The sequence below is a fragment of the Bombus bifarius genome, unplaced genomic scaffold, assembly GCF_011952205.1.
Source record: "Bombus bifarius isolate JDL3187 unplaced genomic scaffold, Bbif_JDL3187 scf7180000008178, whole genome shotgun sequence".
Lineage (NCBI taxonomy): Eukaryota > Metazoa > Arthropoda > Insecta > Hymenoptera > Apidae > Bombus > Bombus bifarius.
Window position 1 is genome coordinate 388,037 of NW_022884495.1, and position 25,979 is coordinate 414,015.

At 28.6% G+C, this 25,979-nt stretch overlaps 5 protein-coding genes across 14 annotated transcripts; 3 read left to right on the forward strand and 2 right to left on the reverse strand.

Moving 5' to 3' along the window:
* The first annotated feature begins 615 nt into the window (after nt 1-615).
* On the forward strand, nt 616-5,634 carry LOC117209595 (phosphatidate cytidylyltransferase, photoreceptor-specific). 3 transcript variants are annotated; one of them, XM_033451794.1, is made up of 11 exons: nt 616-778; nt 1,168-1,672; nt 2,566-2,690; nt 2,825-2,921; nt 2,998-3,174; nt 3,549-3,751; nt 3,829-3,985; nt 4,071-4,223; nt 4,291-4,422; nt 4,509-4,643; nt 5,001-5,090. In XM_033451794.1, exons 2-11 carry the CDS (start codon nt 1,604-1,606, stop codon nt 5,088-5,090), a joined length of 1,338 nt encoding a protein of 445 aa, XP_033307685.1. In that variant the 5' UTR covers nt 616-778; nt 1,168-1,603. The 3 variants fall into 3 exon arrangements, with proteins under 3 accessions (XP_033307685.1, XP_033307686.1, XP_033307687.1); XM_033451795.1 differs by having other exon boundaries at nt 1,321-1,672; XM_033451796.1 differs by lacking the exon at nt 616-778 and having other exon boundaries at nt 1,604-1,672; nt 5,001-5,634.
* A 2,016-nt stretch (nt 5,635-7,650) lies between these two features.
* Nucleotides 7,651-11,576, forward strand: LOC117209516. The gene is given in 4 exon segments (XM_033451645.1): nt 7,651-7,994; nt 8,722-9,052; nt 9,346-9,894; nt 10,248-11,576. Coding segments are annotated over 4 exon segments (1,716 nt in total). The 5' UTR covers nt 7,651-7,859; the 3' UTR covers nt 10,949-11,576.
* A 2,170-nt stretch (nt 11,577-13,746) lies between these two features.
* On the forward strand, nt 13,747-16,050 carry LOC117209517 (fat storage-inducing transmembrane protein). The gene has a single exon (XM_033451647.1). It carries the CDS (start codon nt 14,289-14,291, stop codon nt 15,468-15,470), a length of 1,182 nt encoding a protein of 393 aa, XP_033307538.1. The 5' UTR covers nt 13,747-14,288; the 3' UTR covers nt 15,471-16,050.
* Nucleotides 16,051-16,493: 443 nt separating this feature from the next.
* On the reverse strand, nt 16,494-22,912 carry LOC117209550 (zinc finger CCCH domain-containing protein 18-like). 8 transcript variants are annotated; one of them, XM_033451698.1, is made up of 8 exons: nt 22,671-22,912; nt 21,106-21,182; nt 19,986-21,013; nt 19,427-19,920; nt 18,499-18,758; nt 17,994-18,398; nt 17,454-17,834; nt 16,494-17,333 (listed from the first exon to the last, which is right to left on the reverse strand). In XM_033451698.1, exons 3-8 carry the CDS (start codon nt 20,995-20,997, stop codon nt 16,922-16,924), a joined length of 2,964 nt encoding a protein of 987 aa, XP_033307589.1. In that variant the 5' UTR covers nt 20,998-21,013; nt 21,106-21,182; nt 22,671-22,912; the 3' UTR covers nt 16,494-16,921. The 8 variants fall into 8 exon arrangements, with proteins under 8 accessions (XP_033307589.1, XP_033307588.1, XP_033307587.1 ...); XM_033451697.1 differs by lacking the exon at nt 21,106-21,182 and adding an exon at nt 21,183-21,242; XM_033451696.1 differs by having other exon boundaries at nt 21,106-21,242.
* A 465-nt stretch (nt 22,913-23,377) lies between these two features.
* On the reverse strand, nt 23,378-24,595 carry LOC117209611 (allatotropin-like). Its single transcript, XM_033451819.1, has 3 exons — nt 24,549-24,595; nt 23,748-23,995; nt 23,378-23,601 (listed from the first exon to the last, which is right to left on the reverse strand). The coding sequence occupies exons 1-3, from the start codon at nt 24,588-24,590 to the stop codon at nt 23,457-23,459; spliced, it is 435 nt and encodes a 144-aa protein (XP_033307710.1). The 5' UTR covers nt 24,591-24,595; the 3' UTR covers nt 23,378-23,456.
* Nucleotides 24,596-25,979: the final 1,384 nt, after the last annotated feature.

A 25,979-nucleotide genomic window follows, 5' to 3' on the forward strand; every position in this document is an offset into this window, starting at 1 on the left:
TTTTTGTTTTGTTGAATGTATTTTATAGATTGAAAGTTTTAATCAAGTGTCTCGTCTAGTATGTTTAAGAATGTTTAAGAAGCCATTTTTTAATAGCTTTAGCTATTAATAAAGGCACTGCATCGTGTCGCCTATGAAATTACAAAAGAATAAAATGTTATAAATAAGAAAAATGAAGTACGTTTTAAACTATAAAAAAATAACATTTTAAAGCTGGTTTATAAGACTGTATATTGTATAAGTAGTTTAAATACTCCGAAATAGAAATAGAAATTATATAGTTTTCATGTTTGTTTAAAAATATGCATAAACTGTATTCGATTGTATCATTTATATATGTATATACGTATCGCTACTTTGATGATGGCACAACTCAAAAAGTTTCATATTTGCTTTTATTGTAGATCTACATCATATAGAAGGTCTACATCGTGTTTCTATTTTTATCGTTTAAATTATAATTCCATCGGTTTTACGTCAGGGGGAAAAATTATTACTTATGCCGCTATTAGTCTGGCTTTAGTTTTAATTTTACTGTCTTAACTTCAGTTGTTTTGTAACGTTACAAGTGGAAAGTTGTACTGCTTTCGTAAATAGTGACATATCTTGTGTTAAGACAGCCTTATAGTGTCGTTGAAATGATTCACGAAGATTTCTTTGAAAATTTTAAAACCTCTTTCCTCTAAAGTTAACTTTTTTTGGGTTATGCCACTATCAAAGTAAACGAGTGATGTATTCTAGTGTACATATTAGTGCAGTTAAATCACTTAAATTGAATGTAATTTAAAAATTTCACGTTTGCGTATAAAAATTTTATATTCCTACCAATGAATGCTCCATATATAACAGCATTTGTTATTAAGAGAATATGTTTAATATAAGTATGATAATAATTTCTTGTACCATAAGAATTTTTATGTTTTCTTACTATTAATTTTTCTCTTTTTTAATTTAAAATATATGTAGCATTTCGTTCTACAGCTTTTATTTCCTGGATTTATTATATAATTGTTTTAATGATAGGAAAAGATCCGAATAAAAAAAAAATTCTTAATCAATTTTATAATATTCAAATAAATAGCAATATCTCGCAGATGCGCAGAATTCACTCTACTCTGATCGCCATATTGTTTTGGCTTCGTCTATGCTTTCGGTTTTCGGTTCCAGACCTGTTTATATGACCATGGTTAAAACTAACAAAATACTACAAGCCTAGCATACCTAATCAATATTACGATTTATTTATTAAATTATTATTCAAAAAAGATACATTTTTTGTTTTTAATGGTGATATACAATATGAACATAGCTTTTCTACAGGATATTATAAACAAACATTAGATCCCATGTAGTTTTTTTTATTATTGATTTTCCGAAGAGACTCGAAATAAACCGAATATCAACGATGATTATACCGTGCGCTAACCTGTCAATTTGATTTGCGCAAGTATGATCGGTGTCTGTCACATCCGCTCCTTCTAATTAAATATTTAAACGCATAAATATGCAATTATATTGCATAAATCAGTGGTTACAGTGCTATTTTTTGTTTTAAGTTTTTGTATCTGTACTGTATATTATAAATCTTTAAACGTAGTAAAAAATGTCGGATATACGTAAAAGAACAATCGGAGATACATCGCCAGAAACGCGCGATGTCAGTGATGATCAGGTAAATACAAATACATATTTATTATTTTTGAAAGTTTCGTTGTAGCATTGTAATAAGTTTCTTTTTCCACTTGATCAACGTCTTCGATTATTAAGCCTGATTGACTGCCATTTGACCTTTCTCTTTCATGATATATATGTATTAAACTAAATTGAATAACTATGACAGTTACTAATACTAAATCACATGGTCCAAACTGATACGCTGTTATAATTTTTACAATCTATATAACTATAATACTTGCTATATCTATTTTATTTTATATTCTATATAAATATTTGTTGAAATTTTTTTATTGCATCATGCTTGTATTAATCTATTAATAAGTAAGATTTATAAACGAAAATTTGTATACAAATTACATTTTTGTAGCATATTCTAAAAAAAAAAAAAACAAATAGATGAAATAAAATGTATAGTTCAAGAAATAAACAATGGTATTTCAGTTTGATTTAATATATGATCTGTAAGAGAAGAGATAAAAAGAATACTTTCATACATCATAAATGTATAGAAGCATTTATTTTATATGTCCTATCATATTACTTTTACTCTTTTATATAAGTGATATTAAATTAAGATATAATTCTTTATATGTGTTGTATATGGATTACATACATTTCATAGATTAAATATTTTTTTATATGATTGTTTCTAGTAACCAATGCTAAAAACTATGGTTTTTCGAGACATAATTTTTAATATAATTTTTCCTAACACAAAAATGTGAAAATTATTATACAGTGATATAGTTATAACTACAAAAATTATTTTGGAAGTAAAGTATTTTTGATTTTAATTACACAGTGAAGTGAATAATTTAGATATTTTCTAATTAATATTATATTTCCCACAGAATTATTAACAAATAATTTGGTTTATATGTCTTGTAGAAAGAAGATGTGGAATCTGAAGATGATGCAAAGCTGGAAGTTGAGGAATTGGCTAAAGCCATACCACAAGGAACAGATCATACTCCTCACATATTGAATTCAGCTCTTTCTGGCTTATCCGATCGGTAAAGTTTTTAAAATAATAATTTGATTGATATATACGTAACAAACTGTATTAAATAACAACATATTAGTTTGGAATATTAATATAAAACATTTACATAAATGTTCGGGTTTAAAAAATAAAATATTTTTATAGCTGGAGGAATTGGGTAATTAGGAGTATTTTTACCTTGTTTATGATTGTTGGATTTTGTGGTATTATTTATATTGGACCATTAGCACTGATGGCTACAGTAAGTCTACAATACTAGTTTTATAAATATATATTTATTTAAAAATTTCAAGGTATGTTTTTTCATTCTTTTCCAGACATTAATTGTTCAAGTAAAATGTTTCCAAGAGATCATTAACATTGGGTATGCAGTTTACAGAATTCATGGTTTACCTTGGTTCAGATCTTTATCATGGTATTTCTTAATTACTTCCAATTACTTCTTTTATGGAGAAAATTTAATGGACTATTTTGCTGTAGTAATTAACCGTACAGTAAGTATAATATCAATCTAATGAAACTTAATTTAACTTAATATCTTTAAGATGCTTATCAGTGTATCATTAAATTTAATTACAATTTTTATGAACACATCTAGCATTGACATAAAATCAATAAATAGAGTTTTCTGAAGCATTATCTTTATATACTTTATATGGCTTCTAGTTCCTTTTTTGAGGTTTCCCACAGAAATTTAATTATGTATTAAATTTATATTAATGCGATATTATCTTAAATACATGACATTGAAAAGTACCTATATATATAATTAGATTTGAATAATTTATAAACTAATATGTTCATAAAGTTCAAAATTCTATTCATAACCATATATAAATTACAAATCTATAATATTTTTTATTTACAGGAATATTTACGTGTACTTGTTACATATCATCGTTTTATTTCCTTTTGTCTATATATTGTTGGTTTTGTATGGTTCGTACTATCACTTGTAAAAAAGTATTATATGAAACAATTTTCCTTGTTTGCTTGGACTCATGTTGCTCTACTTATTGTCGTAACTCAAAGTTATCTTATAATTCAGAATATTTTTGAGGGCTTGATATGGTAAGTTTATGTAAATTAATATCTTTTCTATATTTTAGTAATTGTATTCTATGGTAATATGTGACTGTTTGGTATAGGTTCATTGTTCCAGTTAGTATGATAGTGATAAATGATGTAATGGCATATATGTTTGGGTTTTTCTTTGGTAAAACGCCTTTGATTAAATTATCACCAAAAAAAACTTGGGAAGGTTTTATAGGTGGTGGTATTTCGACAGTCTTACTTGGTTTACTGGTAAATTTATGTTTAAACTTTTAGATTAAATATTACATATTATTAAATCTTTTAAACGTATAAATTTTCATAAAATACATTTCAGGTATCATACATCATGTGTCAGTATCGTTACTTTGTTTGTCCTATAGAATATAGTGAGGCTTTAGGACGAATGACTATGGATTGTGAACCATCTTCTTTGTTTCAACCTCAAGAATATATTTTGCCTAATAGTTTGCAAGTTGCATGGAAAATGGTAATATATTCATACAATCAAAAATAATAATTTTTATAAAAATAAATGACATAATCTTTTTTTATAGTTTAGTGGAAAGTCCACCATAACTCTGTATCCATTTTTACTTCATTCATTATCAATGTCAGTATTTAGTTCTGTAATTGGACCATTTGGAGGCTTTTTTGCTAGTGGTTTTAAGAGAGCATTCAAAATTAAGGTAATTTGCTAAGTTACATTTTTCTCGTTTTTTCTTTCTAGTAGCAACAAATTGTGCAATAACTTCATTTTATATGTTTGCTGTAGGACTTTGGAGATGTTATTCCTGGTCATGGAGGAATAATGGATAGATTTGACTGTCAGTATTTAATGGCAACATTTGTAAATGTCTATATATCTTCATTTATCCAAACTGCTTCACCTCAAAAACTTCTACAGCAGGTAAATATGATAATTTCTTAATCATTTTTATTATTTTCTTTAATAATTTAGTTAAGAAAATTATATATATTTATTGTTATGTAGATTTAGTTAATATTTCATAGTATTTTTTCAATATTTCAGCTAAATATAGGTATAATTAAAAATAATCTTATAGAATTAGATATATATACAACATAAAAATTTCTCATCAACAAGTTTAAGTTTTTATAGATATACCTTGCCAATATATATCAGTTTTATAAATATAAATGTAATATATACTTATAATGTTTTTGTTTTCTAAATCTATTCGCAAATTTAATTGTTATATTGCATATATGAAATTATATATATGAAATTCTTTTATTATTGCAGGTTTATAACTTAAAACCAGAGCAGCAGCTGCAGCTGTTTCAAACTTTAAAAGATTCCTTACAAAACAGAGGTTTATTGAATGTCTATTGATGTTCCAGTATTAACAGTAATTATTAATAATCAATTACTTTGAAATAGTGAAAGGTGTTAGGAATATTATTTCTAACATTTATTTTGATATTGCGTAATGTTTGCGCAAACAGCATTAATAATATTAATGACAATGCATATGTTATACAAATAACATTAACAATATTAGTTGCAAAGTATCCTAAATTGAATTATATAACGATAAAATTTATTTTATAATTAGAAGCTAAGAAACATGCAACATTTGTAGTTCTTTTGCATTCCGCGTCAAGCAGTCCATTTTCTACCAAAAATTTTTATTAAACTGTAATGATGATAGAAATTTGACTACATGTTTCTTTCATAATAGTTAGACCAAAGAACATTGAGCATACTGTATCTCATAGAAAACAAACTTCCAATTTCTTATAAATATTTGAGACGTTTATTAAATATTTTTTAAATGTTTTTCTTTAATAAATTCTAATATAATAATGACTTTACTAATACATAAATTTTATGTAAATGTTTACTCAAGATTAGATATACATACTTAAATCAATCAGATCTCAATATATTTATATATTTTTAAATCCTTATTGTGCATTTAGTAATTGTAGTATTAGATGTGAATCTCATAAAGGTTTTTTCATGCATATAATTTGAGGTAATAGATGGTATTCGACAGCTTATTTTATTTGAGAAAACTGTAATTCTACTATTAATTGTTATATAAAATATTTCTTTAATTGTTATCAACTATACATATATTGAAAACCTTTGATGACAAATCACAATAGATTTTAACATTTTTATTAGAATCAGTGCCATGCCATCATGATATTTTGTTATATTAGCTATGAAACATTTGCAAAGAATATAATCTAAATAAAATAAAATATGTTATTACTATTCTCTTGTTGAATTGTCTCAAATACTTTTGTATACAATAATTATTGAATATCATGGCACTGAATGTTACTTTATTTTAATTGTACATAGAAGTTTGTATAAAAAAGATAGAGTTTATTTCTTATATCTTCAATTTTATTACAAATAAAAATTAAATGGAAATGTAACAATTTTTCACAATTAGTATCATTTTACTAATTTTTATTACTTATTTCATATCAATAAAATTAATGTATAAAGTAAAATATAAAATGTGCAGAGCTTGAAAGTTTTGATTGAATTAAAATACTGAGTAAAATACAAAATATTATTTCAAATTATTTTATACTATAATTAAAATTGTGCCAATAATTCGTACAAGTAAATGAATCTTATGCTTGTGTGATTATTTAGAAAATAACAATATGGCACAACTAGTAACATTGTTGTGTGATTACATTACATTTCCAGTTGAATGTTTACATATATTTTACATGATTAGCTTACATATACTTTGTAGCAAATTATACTATGTACCTAACTCTAATTAAATATTTGTATTTTCTTTTATCACTAGATGTTTATACATTGTCTCAATATTGGAAATAGGATGTTAAAGTAACTTATATGTGTATAAAAATTAAAAACAAACAATAATAGATAAATAGATAAATGCAAGTATATTTATTTAATAGAAGAGTATAATATAAAATAAATATATGTAAATGGAAAATTTTGTGAAATAACAGATATGTTATTATAACTATAGATTCTTAACTAAAAGTGACTTAAGTTTAAATATATAATATATTTATGTAGTAGTACAAGAAAATAAACTTCTTGGAGATATTACTCCTTGTATCTCGTGTTTTAATCTTTTATGTCATTAAACCTTGTATTCACATTGTTCTATCACGAATACGTATATTAAGATAATTATACTAGACATAAAAATATTTTAGTAAAATTTCTATCTTTTCTCTTTTTTTGGAATATATACGAAAGTACAAAAATACTGTTTTAATTTTATTGTAACAATTACAGTTTAAACGTCAACGTATTTTATGTAATAATGTATAACGATAGTAGTATGGAATTTATTAATCAAGTTTCCAAATTAGTTTGCAAAGAGACTTAAATTTTTTGCAATCATAAACTAGACATTTCCCAGTTCCATCATAAGAATTTATCAAAAAGTGATTGAGTAATGACAAAAGTGCAGAATTATATGTTCTCTTATTATTAATAATAAATTAATAAAAAAGATGTTATCAAACAAAAAAGATTCTCGAAGAAGATGATAAGGAAGAGTCATAATAACGTTTTACCGTCCAAGTAGTGCCATCAGCAGGACTAAATTCAAATCAAGGTAGGAGGTCTTCTTAAGTCCTGATTAAGTTATTTGATTATTGAGACGAAAGTATTTGTTTAGTACTATTAATTAATATTCGAAATTATATGTATTGTTGTACTTGCGAAAACCGTATATATATAGTCCGTTTTAAATCATTCATCTTTTTCCTCTAATGTTTTTTCCAACTTTAATTACAAAAAAAGGGTATGACTTGTTACAACTACGTGAATCACAAAAATATTTATCTTTTTATTTCTATATTCCAGCTATATGAATAACTTTCGTCTCTTGTTATAAATTTGCCGCGCGAATGTATCGAATACAAAAATATTGAATACGATCAAGTACCGTCACATTTAACTATTGGTACTCCGTAACAGTAATGTAATATATTGATTCTGAATTTTACTTTGTTCATTCTTTATCAATACTTTATGTTCAATGGTGTTAGGATAAAATAAATACATAAAATACGCATATATTTATCTATACACATAAAAATATTCTATTAAATTTCAATTTATAGTGCTTTATACAGATTTAACATGTCTGATCATCACGGTGGAAAAGGTTATACCCCATTACCGCAAAATATAAGTAACACCGATACTGAGGATGAAGATGATTGTTTGGCCCAACCAAATGAAATTCCTAAAGATCATGTTGATGATACACAACTGGTAAGTTGAAATCATGCGAACAATATTTTCTTTTTATTTATAATATAAATTAGAAGTATAAGTAATTGGTGTAAAAATCTATACGTACAGGGTGTCTCAATAGGTTGATGTATTTTTGAGGTCAAATAGATGAAAAAGGTCTAGGAATCTAGGAACCCATATAATCGTTTATTACACAGCTATAAAGAATAAAAGAATCTTTATTCATTAAGTAAGTTCTCTGTTTCATAGTTCACGATAAACAAATGGTTGTCTTAAAAATTGTTAGTCATTATAATCGCTAAAAAACAATTGTACAGAACTATAAAACTAAGAAACATTATCGAACTTTAATCAATGGATAATGATTCTTTTATTTTTTATAACTCTGTAATAAATAATTTTTGGATATGGGTTTATATAAATTTTCTTCATTTATTTAATCTTCAGGATATATTGCATCAATTTGGTAACTACTTATTGAAATACTATACTATATTTAAAGATCTTTAGTTTCATTCAGTTTTTATTAGTAATCTTTTATAATATAACTGTAATTTTATTTATAATAAAAAAGACAAAATTGCTATGTAATGTATATAAAGCACGACAATGTGTATTAAATAAAGATAACCAATTATAATTTTAATATAAATTTTATAAATAATAAGATATATAAAATAAATAAGATATATAATGATATATAATGAATAAACTAAAAAATATATAATGAATATAAAAATTCTAGCAATCAACTACTATTCATGAGAATGGAATATATTATCCATTGGATGAAACAAGGAATTTAGCAAATCGCACAAAAAATGGTCAAAATATGCTTAAATATTATAGAGATGATGTACCTATAATGGTAGTTGAAGGCATTGACCAAAATGATTTGTGGAAAAGACACGATATGTCACCCTTATGACGATTTTGTTTGGTTGCTTCTATATTATTATGTGTTGTAACAATAGTTATATTTCTATACGTTTTGCCTTGTGATAATTCAATGGTATGTCCTTCAGTAAATGAACTTCAGTCATCTATATCTTGGGATAAAACTTTACAAGGAATAGGTAAGTTTACTTAAATGTTTGTAAAAGTATAGTGTATGAATAAAATTTTACTCACTGTTGCAGAAACAATAAATAAGCTCCAATCTCTCTAAATTAATTTCTTCAAAGTTACTAATTATTTAGTAAATATTGTTTAATGTAATAAACTATTTTATTAATACACATATAAAAAATTGTTACATATTTTTATAAAATATTATGCATCATACATATAAAAAATTCATAAAATATTAAATAATTTATTAGTATAAATTATACGAATAGATTTTAATATTCTAATTAAATATTTTTAGAATTACATGGTCCTATCTCCATCATTCATGGAAATCCATCAAACTTGATATTTCTTGTTCGTGGACAACGATATAGAGGAAATGATACAAATGATCAGGGTCAAATATCTGCAGAAGGAGGAGGAATTATGTCAATGCAAGCAAATAGTGGTTTACCATTGTGGTTAGTTTCATTGAAAAGACCGCCTACCGAAATTGATTGTATTTCAGTGGATACTGATCGATCTGGAAAACCAGATTGCATAGTTGCTGGAGATCAAGGCCTTTTGGCTAGTATCGAACCTATTGCAGGCACTATTCATTGGAGTTCCAAAATTTATACATATGAAAAACTACCTCTGATATTACCAGATATTAATTCAGACAAAATAGAAGATTTTTTGAGTATAGAAGTAGCAACAAAAAATATGCCTAATCTTGTTCTCTTATCTGGTGGAACTGGACGTCTTCTAGGGCGATATTCACCTGAAAATTGTTCGTCCATTGATATAAATAATCACGTCTTTAATGATACTGTATCTTATATTTGCTATGATAGTAGTAGAAGAAGTAAGTAAAAAATCAACTATGATTATAAAAGATAAATTTTTATTTTCTTGTATAAATATATAATTATATTTATTTTGTTTTGGTATTAAGAAAAAAAAATTGTTAATAATGTATGATTGAGACAGATATGTTGATTATAAAATTTTGTTAATTGTTATAGGCATTTATATGAAATAAAATTAGTGAAATATTAATATATTTTTCGTTTTATATATACAATGATATATATAATTATATACAATTTTATATATACAAATATATAAACACACAGAAGATTTTAATACATATCTTATCTGAAAAATAAGACAGTATGTAATCTATGTAATATGTAATTTATCTTTTCTTATTTGCAGGTATGATTAAAACTATGACTATTAAAGGTTTATTACATGCTATGAAATTACCAGAGTATAAAAAATTGATAATGAAACAAGCAATGGCATTTAGCACGTTCAAGACTTTAAAATACAATAATGAAAAGAATAACTGGGGGCCTACACCATATCACTACTTATCCATTGAAAATAAAGGATTATGTCCTGAAGAATTTTGTACAGCTAGTGTAACTCTAAAATTACAAAAGCATGGAAATCAATCAGAAGTAATATGGAATTATATTAGTGCTAATTCTTTTTTCTCAAAACCAGCTTTTCTGGATATATCCAGGAAACCTTATACTTTTGGATTTGCCATTAAATTTTGGCAATGGACTAATTCAACATCTGAACGTACAGAAAAAGTATCTATTGTTACAGAAAGAAGACTAATAGAAAGAGTATGGATTGTTTTTGTGAATTATACAGATGTACAAGTTAAAAATGCAAATCAAACTGATATTATTCAATTATGCAGAAACGCAAATTGTCAACCAAATTTGAGTTTGCGTGCACGCTTTAGTTCAATCAAAATTGATTATATTAGTGAAGATGGATTTCCAGAATTAATAACTTATTGGTCTTCATATGACATAGAAGCAACAAAGGTACTGACATCAAAAGTACAGGTTGTAAAATTAGATTCGCTTGTAATGGATCTTCCATATACGGGTGTTTAATCTTTGATTTATTTAATGATTGCTAGTTTATAGACAAATTGATCATTCAATTCTTCAGTGTAAAATTATTAATGAACATTTTAACAACGAAACAAAAATATTTGTTTCGTAAATATATTTAAGTGAATAATTATACTATAATAAATGACAGCACTACCATTAATAAGTGGTATTTGGCTATAGACTTATTAGAACTAGTCATCACTTGGTAGTAATGTAGCAACGATTTTCATAGGCGCCTAATTAAATAAAATAATTTTTAAATGATCATTTTCATAATGAACAATTATTGTTAATGTCCACATATTTTAAAAGAATTCAATGGTGCCTTGCAGAAGCTGTATACAAGAAACATGAGCAAATATATAAAATTTGCAAAAATAATTGCATGTTATTAGAGAGAATATATTAAAAATTTTATATGTTTAACAAAATTTTAAAAGAGATAACAAAGTTTCTTTTGTAATATCATTTGATAATGTAAAGTAATAATGTATTTTATCTAAATTTATTCTGCATTATGAGTGAATTCTTTGTTATAAAAAATGAAGCTTATTGCGTATAAATGCTATTTAGTGTAGTATTATGAAAGATGAATAGTAAATAAAAATTTCCCTCTAGTTACATTTATATTTATTTATCATTGCAGGACACAATATTATGTTCCTTGATTTATTCATTTAAAGTTTTATTTCCTTCATAAATAATGTCTCAATCTATGATTAAGGTAATATTAACTTTAATATAATGCTGATTTAATATTTATTTTAACATTTAATATAGTTTTTCAATAAAATGAAATTTTATATATCCTAATACATATAACGTATGTAATATTTCGTGCTGCAAAAATGATATAAAATATAAAAACAATAATCATAAATATGACCACAATGTTCTGAATATCATATATTTAAATACAATTTCGTTGGTATGAGATAAATAAGACAACACGAATACTGATTTTTATTCTCACATAATTTAATTAAGATTAAATAAAATACTTCCGGACGCTCGTATCTTTTTTGCAGTTAAGAAAACTTTTAATTTTGTACATAGTTTTCTTATCATCTAATAAAAGATAAAATGTTTATACAGGGTGGTTGGTAACTGGTGGTACAAGATCGTTGTCTCGATGAATATTATCGCAGTTTAAGTTTGTTTTTACCGTAACGGAAAATTAGGAATACATAATGAAATAATATGAAGTAATCATAAAGTTTATTATTACAAAAATTGCTGAAAATGTTGCCCATTCTGCCGAACACATACTTCTGCTCTTCTAATTAAATTTCTATGAACACTTTCTAACGTATTGGATTGTTTTAAAGTATGAAAGGCTACAATAATCTTTTCTTTCAATTGCTCGCAACTTGCGATTTCTTCAGAATAGACAATTGATTTAATATGGCTCCATAAATAAAAGTCAAGTGGAGTTAAGTCAGGAGAGCGTGGTGGCCAAGCTATTGTTCCAGCACTACCAATCCAGCCTTGGTAATGTTGGTTTAAAAAATCTCTCACATGACGACTAAAATGTAGCGGTGCACCGTCTTGTTGAAAAATTAAACTTCCTCTAGTTCTAAGCGGTACGTCTTCTAATAATTCCGGTAGTTTGTTTTGTAAGAAATCGAAATATGCTGCTGACGTTACATTTCCTTCGAAAAAATATGGCCCAATAATTAGATGTCCGATTATGCCAGCCCAGACGTTTACGTTCCATCTTACTTGAAAATGTGTTTCAAGAATAGAGTGAGGATTCTCATTTTGCCAATTATGCATGTTATGGACATTGAACATGCCGTCCCTTGTAAATTTCGCTTCATCGGTCCATAAAATTTTTAACAGAAATTCTGCATCGTTGGCATGCTGTTGAAGCAACCAATGACAAAATGCCTTTCGCGAAATCTTATCATGAGGCATGAGTCCTTGTACTCTGGTGATATGATAAGCATGTAAGTTGTTTTCAAAAGAACCAAATTCGCCGAGGGTTCGTTCTGCTCTTTGAATAACACGTCTATCAGGATGTCGACGATTGGGATACCGGTGTCTGTAATGATCAGCTGCGGCTGATGCGTTACCACCACACGCACCTAACGAAAGTATCATGTCCATATATTCCCGATTGCTGTATGTAGACATGATGGTAGACTAATAGGTACTGATAGTGGATAGCGATAAAAGTCGGATAATAAGTTAATAGGTAGGAAAACACTTCGGAAGTGTTTATCAACATAACGTCAATCGGGACAACGATCTACAGCGAGATCCGTTATAACGAGACACGATAAAGTGCACGCGTACCGAGCGAAAATTCAAAGTCGATTTTCTCGAAAACAAAGCCTCGAACGAAAAATTTTTATTTTATATTTTTGACTTCTTTTTTCGCGTAGAATCACCCCCTTTCCGCTTGTACCACCAGTTACCAACCACCCTGTATATATATGCGCTATGCTGACCGCATGGCCGAAAATGCATTTAATAATTATCCGAAAAAGGAAAAGCACAACCCCATTTTCTTTTTGCGAACTTCAGTTGCTTTTATATTACATTTATATATGTATTTCACTAACACCATTTTCATTTGATCTAATTAATTTTTTTGGTTTTAAGCAATTCATATTATATTGTTATTTGTGTTATAGTATATTACGTACCTAATATAATACTATATTATTGCATTACATTATTATTTTAATCCTTTATAAATTCCATTTTTGGAATATCGCGCTATATTCCGTTATTACTTAGATCGAACGAAGGCGACGCTGGCATCTAAAGTTTCTTTCAATTTGCCTCAACAGTATGCAATTCAGTTAGCTTATGGCCCGTGGTTACGGCAAATTCGTATCCGTAGTATACATAATACATATCAGATCAGTTACAGTGAGACGTGGGTCCATATCAGTGAGCCACTCATCTATCATCGATCGTAGCGATCGATGGCGCAAATATTCAAAACGATCGGTAAACGAGCACATGGAATATTCATTCTTAATAAAAACGTTTCAAGTAAAAGTACAAAGTACAGAGAAGGGGAGGGGAAGACTATTGGATGACAGAGCAAATCAGTCTAGTCAGAAATATACAGTATACGTAGTTACGTAGCACTATTTTGAGTATCGAATATCCTATATCTACTGATAATCTGTAATCTGTAATCCAACTGATTCATGCACATCAAGTATATTAAGAATTTTTAACTATATGTGAAAGAAACGTGTCACGGAATAGCTAGAAACTAACCTTGATTGTGTGAAAGGAAAATTAATTTATCATGTAGTAATGTACATCATAAATATCAATAACGTACGTATGATAACCTCTGTGCACTGATTGCACGATGGCTACGAGGAAACGAAGAGGCATGCACACATCGCCAGGTAGCTCTACAATGTTCGGCTCGTCACCAAGTAATTTAAGGTCGAGTCGTTTAAATTTTCGTCCGAATTCGGCTCAAGAAGACAGAGGTGGAACTCGGCCGACGGCTGCCCCAAGTTCTATAGGTCTTATACTTGTAACGATGTTTCTACACGTTTGCAAAAAGTCTCTGCTATTCGATACAAGGCTCAAGGTAGCTATATATTGCGGCGCGATATTCGTAGTATCATTAGTAGCAGATTTTATCACCATGCCAAGAACATATTTCTCGCGTCCAGATAATGCTCTCAACCAGTATTTTGTAAAGTGGGGATGGGGATGGTTACTGACCGTAACTGTTCCATGGGTTGCATTGACCGCGCACACACTTGGATGTGGTCGTAGATCAGTTTTACTTAAACACCTTGCCAGATTGGGTTTAGCCACAACTGCATGGTTATTATGGATCAAATTGTTTAATTATATCGAAACAAATTATGGCCGATGCCTTAGCACAAAGGATATACAATTACAGACAAAAACAAAATGTCTCCAATCTGGTAAATTTTGGAGTGGTTTTGATATATCCGGACATACATTTATTCTTATATATTCAAGCTTGATTTTAGCCGAGGAAGGCTCTTCGTTAGTCGGCTGGGAGGGTATAAAGGATTTAATTATGCGCGAAGAACATTCGCGAGTTACACCAAACGAGCCCAATATCGGACCACTTCGAAATCTTTCTGATTCCGATTTGGAATTTTTAAAGAAGGCACATAAAGCGCTTACCCCTTATTTGAGAGGTCTCTTCGTTGCAATGACACTGCAACAATTACTTTGGGATACTATGTTGATATCTACAATGCTCTATTATCATATTATGATAGAAAAATTTCTTGGAGGTGTAGCCGCTATTTTAACATGGTATGTTACCTATCAATGGTGGTTTAAGTCTCCAAAAAACTCATTGCCCGCGCCCGGTGATGGTTTATTTAAGTACAATGAAACAAAAACCCATGACAATTGTTCGATCAGATCGAGACGTAGTACGCTGAATGGTACCAACAGATTTATGGGATTTCCTATCCGCCCAAGTCAGGATAATATCGACACAATTGGTACTAATAGGCAATCAGATTCGGAGATATCTGCTTCCAAGACATAAAAATGATCAAATAATTCTCTAGCTTTCACATTTATCAATAGAATTGGACATTTCTGATACGTTTATATCACCTTTTTACATATATGTAGATTGAATGTAAAAATGTAGTATCCTGAGATGCTTACATTTATTTAACATATTTCTATAATAGTTTTACCTCTTTTAATTTGTGCAGATATTTAATAGTTATAGAGTTTAAATTTATCTGATGGAAGAAAATGCTAGTAAAATGATATTCTCTGAGTCTTGTATATATAGCATTTTAATGTACATACTTTGAACTTTGGATAAATTGTATTTATTATTGGTGTGGTTTTGTCAAATTAAAGCTGCTATTTTCTTTTTAAAATAGAAACCAGTTATGTAATTTACTAATTTATATATGAAATATTAAATAAAATAATTTTTTTTACCTCCTCATGGACTGTTAAATTAATTAGGACATTGTTATGCAGTATACATAATTACTGTTATAGACATGTTTTGTGATCTTATTTTGTAATTTGTATTTACTAAACTATTGTTTGTCTTATTGATAAAATGTTTGTAATAAACCATCATATGTATTTTATTATTCAAACTTTATGTGTATTATCATTATTATATTTACATTATAAATTTGAAGAAAATTGCTGTACATTATTCTAATGGAACTTACAAGAAAGAATACTTTTCTTTAAAACAAGCTTTTATATCGCCAAATTTGTCTAATAAATTTATGTATAACAAAACCATATTTTAATGATAAAGTGACAATAATGAACTTAATTTATTGTAAGATAAAAAAAGAATATAGATAATATATATAATATATATTATCTATATATATAGAATATAGATAATATATAATATATATAATTATAGAATATTTATACTGGCGCGACATTTTATTGTCGTTTAATATCACGAAATTTGTATATATTAAAAAATATTAGGTCTGCTATGATCATAGATATATTGTATATTTCAACAGAATCTTTCATTCATATACAAATAAATTACACGTTTGTTTTTATTTACGTGTATTTGGCAGTTTAAAACGATATCTTGTTTATTTTTACCCTACTTATAAGAATCACTCTGATCATTTAATTCTTAGAAACAAAGTATGGCTTGTCTTTACATAAACATTCGCGTACAGGCATATGTGTACGTGTGTACACGTACAAGCACAAATAGTTTTTAAATTTTCAATAATGAAGAAGTTATAATGACACAGTACTATATTTAACATTGTATGTTGGTTTACATGCTGATGAAAAAAAGAAGTTAAATATTGACATTGTGATTAGAAAAATTTGCGAAATTAGAAATGCTTTTGCCCTGATATGAATTTTTCATTTTATTTTCATATCGCATGTTACTTTATAGCAGCTAATTATATATATCTAAGAAATATTTGTGTCTATGTATGTATGTATACAAAATGACAAATAATGTATACTGCGTTATTAAACTTTTGATCTCTTACGCGCAATTGCATCTTCCACGGCTTTGAGTTGCTTTAATAATTCTTCTCGTCGTGAACTAGCTTTCTTTGCTGCTTTAGCTGCAGCTGCAGCAACGCTTGCTTTACTATCAATTAACGGTGGTGATTCTAAACCTCTTTTCTTTCCAGCCATTAAAGTAGATCGGTCAACTTTTTTAACTGTTGTAGTATTGTTTGGTGGCTTTAATGTAAGCTTGATTTGTTGTTTAGTACCACTAAGTTTTAAGGCATCAATACCCTTGGAATCCTTTCGCGTTACTGGTGGAGTCGAGCCTTTCCTTCGACGTGTTTCACTGGAAGAAGAGGAATAACTTGACTCGCTAGAATCAGTACTGCTACCGCTGCTTTCTGAACCTGAACTACTGTGTGATGACCTAAAAACATATTTTTTTATATTAGTAATACACATCCTGTATCTTGTTGTTTTTATCGATATAAGATCTCAAAAGTCTAAATTTTATTACAGTAATGAAATATAATTTTTATACTTTTACCTCGATCGAGATCGACTTTTAATAACTTTAGCTACTGCAGCCGCAGCTATCGCTGCTTTGTCTCTTGCCTTTTCGTGATGACGTTGATGGGAAGAAAGCGGACTCGGTGCAGGTGGATTGAGACCAGCACGTCGGTGAAGCGTACCAGTTGTAGGGGAAATAGAACCTTTAGGTGGACGAGGAGAAGGGGCGGGTGGATTCATTAACATGGCACCACGCGGAGGTGCGGCAGCTGCAACCGTTGGCGGATTAGGAGGTGGCGATGTCACCACTGCTTTCCCCTTGCCAGCACCACGGGTTCTAGAAGGAGGGGATGGTGATCGGGACCTGGATAGGGAGTCGTAAGAACTGTAGCTAGAGCGGCTTGAGCTACGGCTAGAGCTAAAAACAGCATACAGTACGTTTGTACGGATTTTTCACGTGTAAACATTAAAAAAAATTAAAAAATTGGATTATAATTTAAATAATTTTGTAATGTATGTTTAATAACATAAAAATTATAGCCTTTATATTATTTCTATAATTAAAAATAAATGTTACCTTGTGGACGTATACGAAGAACCTGAAGAATACGACTGTCTTCGTGATCGTCGAGATGATGTATTTCGACGTATCGTACTTGGAGATTTCCGGCGCATCCAAGGATCTGCCCACTCATCTCCTCTACTTCTTTCTTCTGGTGGTGGTTCTTCCTCTCGCCAAGGTTTCGTCGGTGGAATACGTTCTACTATGACTTCCCTTGATGGACGTTTATGTTTTTTCTCATATTTCTCATAATATTCTCGTTCCCTGTCGCGTTCACGCTCACGTTCTCTTTCTCTCTCTCTTTCTCTAGTATGTGGTGGTGGAGAAACAGAATGAGGTGTTCCACGAGGAATTGCGTGATAATCGATACGTTCCCTATATTCAGCAGTGACTCGAGAGTCTGCTTTATAATGTACTCTCCTTGAAAGAAAAAGCGGTATTCGAATATTTGCCTTAAAAATTTGAAAAATACATAACAAATACTTCTAATTTGCTTTTTGACTTTAATAATAAATATTACCTATAATATTCTGGTGGTGCTGCTGGTGGTGCATAATAAGTATCAGGATCATCAATATATCTTTCTGGTGTAAGCCTTGGTGGTGGTATTCTTCTAGGTGCTTCTCTAGGAGGCCATCTTTCAACAGGTGGTTCTGGACTAGCTGCTCTTACATAATATCCTGCTTCTCTATCTAATTCATCTTGTCCTAAACTTAAATTCATCTTCTTTTCTTCGAAGTCCATATCTGATTCCTTGCGTTTATTTGCTTTGCGCATCATCTGTGTAAAAAAGTAGATAAGAATAGAAATATTTCTTATAAAAATATCGTATAACATATAAAACTTCCGTTTATTTTGTAAAGCATTTTACTCAAAAGTATTTTTTCCACGGTAGTGAAACAATATGACGTGGGATTGAAATTGGAAACGAAGTGTAAGAATTGAGATTTTAAGCAATAAGAATTCAAAAGGAGGGACAGAATGGCTGAGGATGTTGGATAGAGAAAGGAAGAAGGGGACAGAGATATGCAAGAACAAGAGACAATAAGCAATAGTTTTAATTTTAGTTTAGTTTTTTGTTTAGTTTAATTTTAGTTTTCTGTAAGCTAAACCAACCAAGATCTTTCTTCAAGGCTACTGAGTCAAAAAATGGGAAGAACTGTGAAAACAATAATTTTCTTAATATCACTTTTTTCTGAGTTCTCAATATAGTAATGTCCTTCTTACATTTATAAATTATTTTTTTTTTTGTCATGGAAACTTAGTCTCAGAAGTCATAAAAATGTATTAAAGAAAATGTAAATCTTCTGTATGCTTAAAATTTAGAAATTCGTAAAAAGTACACTTGTGGTTATTCAAAATTTAGCTACAGGAAATAAGGAAGCTTACAAAAATGATGTAGTTTGTTTCAAATAGGATACCTTACGAAGTATGAAATAAAAACTTACTTCTTTAGCATGTCGTAATCCACGTTCCCATGCAGATTCAGCAGGAAGATCTTCTACTTTTGGTGTATGTGATGGTGCTCCATATCCAGGTAATGGTCGCACCATATTTGGCCTTTCAATATGCGGCCTAAATTCGTGTGGAGTAGCTGCATGTGGTGGATATGCCATTGGTCGTACCATGTCAAACATTGTATAGTTTCCCTTGTCAGTTACACCTGGATGTAAAAATCTACAACTAACTCCCCATGTGCATTGTCCTCGGTTATAAAAGCGACAAACAGGTCTTGGTTCTGTTTCTTCTGGTCGAACATCATCACCATCACTAAGCTCTCCTTCTTCTAATTCTGATTCTACTTTTTCCCCATCCTCTTCTCCCTCTTCCTTGTCATTAGCATCACCACCTTCTTTTGATTTTAATTTATCTTTATCTTTGTCTTTTCCATCTTTATCATCTTTGTCTTTACTTTCTTTAATAATTGGTCCTTCTACTTCACCTAAAAATAGTTTTTAATTTTTAACAATATTTATTTTAAATTATAATAATTTTTGAATTATTTACCTTCATCACGTTCATCTTTCCATTGACCATCAGCTTCAAAATCTAGTTGTTCGCTTTCCTCTGTTAATCCAACTGGTGCATGTTTATCTTCTTTTTCTATTTTATCATTACTCATACGTTTCTCTTCATTTTGTTGATTTTCTTTTATTATTGATTCATGTTCAATAGTACCATCAACTCCATCTATACTTTCTAGATCAGAAACATCTGATAAATCTTCACCATGTGTAATTGGAGTGGGTTTTGATTTAGTTATTGATTCAGGTTCATCTTCGATATCTCCATCTGAAATTTGTTCCCCGTCCAATTCATTAAATGAAGTTTTTGTATGTTGTGGTGGAGAATGAGGTGGAGAATGCTTTTCTGACTCTTGATCATCCATAGGAGATTCTGGACCTGATTTTGGAGAACTTCTTCCAGACATTAATGATTTTGCTGAGCTACGTCCAGACCTTGGTGATTTTGGTGAACTTTGTCTCGATTCACTATTTTTATAGGAATAAGATTTAAGGGAATTGTCTCCAGATCTTTGTGCATCTACTTCCAGTTCAAATTGTTTAGGTTCTGTATCTTCAAGATGTAAAGATTTAGAATGATGGGGACTAGATGGGCATGATCTCTCATCTTGCATAGGAGAATGAGACAAACTGCGATCAGTTCTTGGTGAATCCAAAGAATTGTTTCCTGAATGATATGATTTTGGTGAGGCAGGTGGTGATTTTGATAAACTACGAGTTGATCTTGGAGAACCCACTTCACTAGGAGATGCTAAACCAGATCTTTGAGATTTTGGAGATATTGGTGTATATCTTGGGGATTTTAAATCTCTTTCTGATATAATAGATCCAGGTGACTTCTCTCTTGAAGATATAGAACTTGCTCTAGATTTACGTCCAGATACAGATGAATGGTGTGAGAAGTTTGGTGATGCCACATTGTCAGCAGATGCAACACGATCTCTCCTTCCATCATAACCCTCCGAAGAGGAACTTTCTGAACCAGAGTCTGACATGATGAACTATTCTAACCTGTAAAAAAGTTATTCTTTTTTATAACATATACAATAATGATTTGACAAAAAATGGGACCACTGCTTAAACAAATTGTTAATTCCCCTTACTTGAGAAGTGAATTTTTTAGCCGAACCGACCAAATGTAGCACTGAAAAATCTGCATCAGTAGCATCACAGGGCTTACCTGTATCAATAAGAGCCTGTGCAGTACTTGCTCTTGAAGGCACAACGCGAGCAATCCATACTGTGTCGAACATACTTTTTATATCACGTTGATAACTTTTTTTTACTAACAACTTTTGTACTTTATACATAAACTGAACTTTTTCACATTTACAATACATACTGTTAATTTTCAGGATTTCTTGCCCGAACTTTTTATTTTACGTTTTAAACTTTCAACTCGAACACAACACAAACTAAGAAATACCGGTAAACCGCAAACCGTTTTGTACTGCACTAGAAACTATAACGAACGGACTTTCAACCTGTAAGAATGTCTTTTGGGCATGGAGAAAGAAAGAACAAAGGGAAGAGGAAAAATTTAGGAAAAGAGAAACTAAAGTATTTGTACATTTATCATCATACGTAAGTGAAACTATATAGAACAAAAATCATTTAACTTTCTATCATGTCATTTATAGTTTATATACAAAATAATATAAATGTAATATAAATGTATAGCAGACTGTCATTAATAATAAGAAAATTAATATAATTTATAGATTTGATGATAATAATAAAGATGTTACAAATATGAGAGCGAGAAATTAATTAAAACTAAAACCATGTTTATAAACATAAATTCTTTAACTATAAAGTAATTGTCTACGAATACTATAAAATAAAAATATTTAATATTTGCAAACATACACCAAAATTCAATAGTATATCACTAATGCATTTACAGATTGAAGTAATAATATTTAAAAGCTGAATCAGAGTTTATTAACTGATGTCAATGTCATATTTTATAAACTATTATTATATAAAGCAACCACGCAGTATTAATTCATATTTATACCAATATATTTATTTTTAGAGCTTAATACATGAGAAGTCGTTTTTAAAATTTGTTTAAACTAGAATTCAAAACCATATTAAAAAACAATAAAAAGAAAATTTTGCACAACAAATCTATTACAGATTTTGGTGTTAAATGTAATACCTAGTAATTATGAATATATAATATGAAATATATATATATATGTCAGTAATATAAAATGTTTGTAATTTGTAAATTATAAATAAAATAATATTTGAAATTTAGTCCTACATCAATGCAGTAAAGCTGTACATTAATATAGAACTATATATACTGTATATAACACATATACTTTTGAATGTTTTGTGAATTATTATCATATACAAAATAATGCAGAGAATTAAGATTAATGTGCATTAAAACAAAAATTTCCAATCACATTAAAAAGGGTTTAAATTTCACAATTCTTTCATGATATGTTATTAGTTATTGACTGACTATACTGACTCCCAGTTTATTGAAAGATTTTTATGAATATTTGAGGTTAACATTGTAATATTATTAAATATTACTGCGTACCAATCTGTAGAACTTTGAACAAAAGATGTCACGGAATTTCATGTATCATTTATAAAAATATATATATATATATATATTATTGTTGAGAATGTCTCATGGGACTCTTACCTTAGTCTCGTGTATGCCTGTGGGCCTTTGGAGATTTTAAGACTCCAAGGCTTAAGCTGGCCGGCGTCACTTAGATATTGCGTATTCAAGATTTCACTTCTGCTCCCGTTTTATTCTTTTTCAGATTAATTCTATTCCAAAATTAAATGTATCTGCGTCTCGAATCAATTTTTCTATCGCAAAAACTACAACAGGAAAAACATGCACAAAGGAAAATGTCCGTGAAACGTAGAAACCGAAGCCCTTCTGGGCTGTAAACCATTGATTATTCTTAAGATAGATAGTCACACCCTGAAACTACATATATATATATATATATATGTATATCTTTTGTTCCTCCGCTTATTTTTAAGAATTTATAGTTGGCAACACTGATTTAACAATACGTTAGTTTTATGATTACAATCTACATTTTCGATGTTTTTAATGGCTAAAAATTGCATATTTCTCTAACAGTATAAGCTTGAAATTCTATTTACTTTAAAGAATTCCATCGATTATTAACGTATAAAATAATAGGTTGTCAGAACTTAATCAATCACATTTTAGTTTATAAATTACATCTGTTAAATTCTTCAGAAGAGAATATCGTATATTGATATTTAAAAGTAGTATAGTACATATATTAAAGATACATTATTTAGTAATAATTACTTTTATTATATGCATTATTTTAGGAAACTAATGTGTTAATAACAACAAAAGAGTTTTTTAAATATCGCAGATTTATTAAACTAGAAGGTATAGCTAGGTATTGTGTATATCATTTGATCATACATAAAAGATTTAATATAGCCAAGTTATTCTTTCTGGATTAGAGCGATCTATCATTGATGTAAAATCAGTACGTTCATCCATTAACGCTTGTGTTAATTTCGTAGCAAAAGTTGGATTCGTTTTCAATTGTTGAAGTAACCAATCTACGGGAATTCTGAAATTAAAATATTTATATCGTATTAACTATATCAAAAAATTTGATTGCTCATTATTTTATTAAATTACACTTGCATCTTTCTTATTAATTGTTGATATACGGGAATAATTTAACAGAATTAAATTATTAAAACATGTATGTACCCTTGTGGAAAATAGCGTAAAAGTGTTGATAAAATTCGTTCCTGTTTATTGAGTTTTGGAACATCGATAGTACTTTGCCTTTTCCCGAAACCATATGCCGTAGACATATATTCAGGTTTAAAGCCTCGAATTACTCGTGGTCTTGCATGATGTTTTACGAAATGCGAATAATTATGATTTCTAGATGTGGCTACAACAATCCCAGTGGCGAAAGCCAATACAATAATGACACTTGCTCGCATGGTTTTCTAGTATTAAAAAAAGCTTTATTAATTATACTTGTACATTTATAAAAATTATATAATAAAATTGTTTAATTAATTCTTATTTATAGTATATTCTTATGTGAAAGAAATAAATAGATTTATATACATATATGAAGAGAAAACAATGTGTAAGAAGAGTATAAACTTTGAAAGAAAAATATTAATGTTAGCTTAATAACTATAAGTATCATTCATATGTTTCTTTTCCTTTTATTTTTTATTTTATATTAGACAACTTCATATTGCTAAATTGTAGGAAATAGTAAATTAAACATTTTTACAAGTTGAAAGTTTGTAATTTTAATTTAGTTTGATACATACAATTTTTAATAATATTAAAGAAGAATTAAAATTTGATATCAATATGATTTTGTCTTCATTCTGCAATACTTATTATGCAAATTATAGTATTACGAGAGTGATGAACTTCTTAAATTCAAGTTGATACATACCACGAGGTCATATCGTAATCATTAATCACAAATGAAACATAAAAGTTGGAATATAAATATAATTAAGAAATTATGATACTTACATACTCCATTTCTTGCTTTCTTATATTAAATGTATAATACATAGTATAATTTGAAATATCTATGTACATATATATATATATATTTTGTAAGCGAAATGGAAATCTACTAAATAATAAATATTTAAAAATAATGTACATTGAGATAAAAAATATGGATATACAAATTAATGATTAATAAAAGGTGTGGTATAAATATAAAATATTATTTTTAATATAATAAACACTTTTGCCGCGTATTTTTATATCAGCACGATATTATATAAAGTTTTCAAAAATTGCAACTTAAATTTGAAGCATAAAAAGTGTAGTGTAAATATATAATATTGTTTCTAATGATAATAAGAATATAATAAACACTTTTGCTACACATTTTTGCATCAATACGATATCTGAAATCTTAAGAAATTGCAACTTAAATTTTAAGTATAAATAGACCATGTTGTAACCGCACGTATAAGCAAGAAAGACTGCGCCCGGAGTTTATCGCAGTCTCTTTTGTAGCAGGCCGTCAGCATCGCCGTTGCAGTCACCGCTGACGGCGTCAATGACGTCCTAGCCGCCCATATATCCTATCAATGATATTATTTTATTTCATTTATTTATTTAAAATATTGTATATATAATTTGAAATAATGTAAAATATAATAAAAGAAAAATAATTTTATTTTATAAGCATTTTAATGAGTATTATAATATTCTTTTAAATATTTACAGTAAATTTTCTCGTAATCTATGAGGAAGCGAAGCGGCGGTCGGCGTCTTCACGCTCTGATAACGGCCGTTTTTGCCGGCAAAAATTTCTATGTCATTCATTTTGTCATTTTTAACAATATATAAAATATGATACAACTTAAAATTGATTATATAATTACGTAATCGTGATAATGTTTGGATTGGGTTTAAAAATATTATTTTAATGTAATTTGAAACGAGGATATCGCAAAGATTGTTTGAGAAGCGCCGTATTGCCGCCGCTCGCACCGAATACCGTGTTGAGCCGCCAATGCGTACGTAAATTTCTGCTACAGATAGGGATGACGAGCAGCTATAGTTCCACATATGTATTCGTTACATGAAAATTTAATATAAAAATTTAATTTATTTGAATTTTAGAGTAAGATATACTATAGTTGAAAGCATCAGTTGATCAAATTTTGATAAATGTTGTTATTAAGAATCTTGCATATTTATTTTCATATTTTATTTTTTGAGATATAATTTATTGTAACATTTAATATCTTTACTATTAGCAACATATAAATTGCGTCATTTAAAATTTCTAATGTTGCTGACGCAATCGATGTGCTTTTATACATTTCGATGAAAAATTTAAAAAAAGAAATCGGCAATATATTGAAGCAGACATTACCCATTATTTAAAATAAAGATATCTTTGATGAAAAAAATGTATAATTTTTTATGCAGTACAAC

Bases quoted from the DNA above. Each gene is read 5' to 3' on its own strand.
- LOC117209517 (XM_033451647.1), top strand. From the start codon at position 14,289: ATGGCTACGAGGAAACGAAGAGGCATGCACACATCGCCAGGTAGCTCT.
- LOC117209611 (XM_033451819.1), bottom strand. From the start codon at position 24,590: ATGTATTATACATTTAATATAAGAAAGCAAGAAATGGAGTAT. The intron at 23,996-24,548 runs GTAAGTATCATA...TTTTAATACTAG, and splicing joins GAAAGCAAGAAATGGAGTAT to AAAACCATGCGAGCAAGTGT. The intron at 23,602-23,747 runs GTACATACATGT...TTTTAATTTCAG, and splicing joins TTACGCTATTTTCCACAAGG to AATTCCCGTAGATTGGTTAC.
- LOC117209550 (XM_033451695.1), bottom strand. From the start codon at position 20,997: ATGTCAGACTCTGGTTCAGAAAGTTCCTCTTCGGAGGGTTATGATGGA. The intron at 18,399-18,498 runs GTAATATTTATT...TTTTCTTTCAAG, and splicing joins GCACCACCAGAATATTATAG to GAGAGTACATTATAAAGCAG. The intron at 17,334-17,453 runs GTAAAAGTATAA...ATATGTTTTTAG, and splicing joins AAAAGTCGATCTCGATCGAG to GTCATCACACAGTAGTTCAG.
- LOC117209595 (XM_033451794.1), top strand. From the start codon at position 1,604: ATGTCGGATATACGTAAAAGAACAATCGGAGATACATCGCCAGAAACG. The intron at 1,673-2,565 runs GTAAATACAAAT...TATGTCTTGTAG, and splicing joins GCGATGTCAGTGATGATCAG to AAAGAAGATGTGGAATCTGA. The intron at 2,691-2,824 runs GTAAAGTTTTTA...ATATTTTTATAG, and splicing joins CTTTCTGGCTTATCCGATCG to CTGGAGGAATTGGGTAATTA.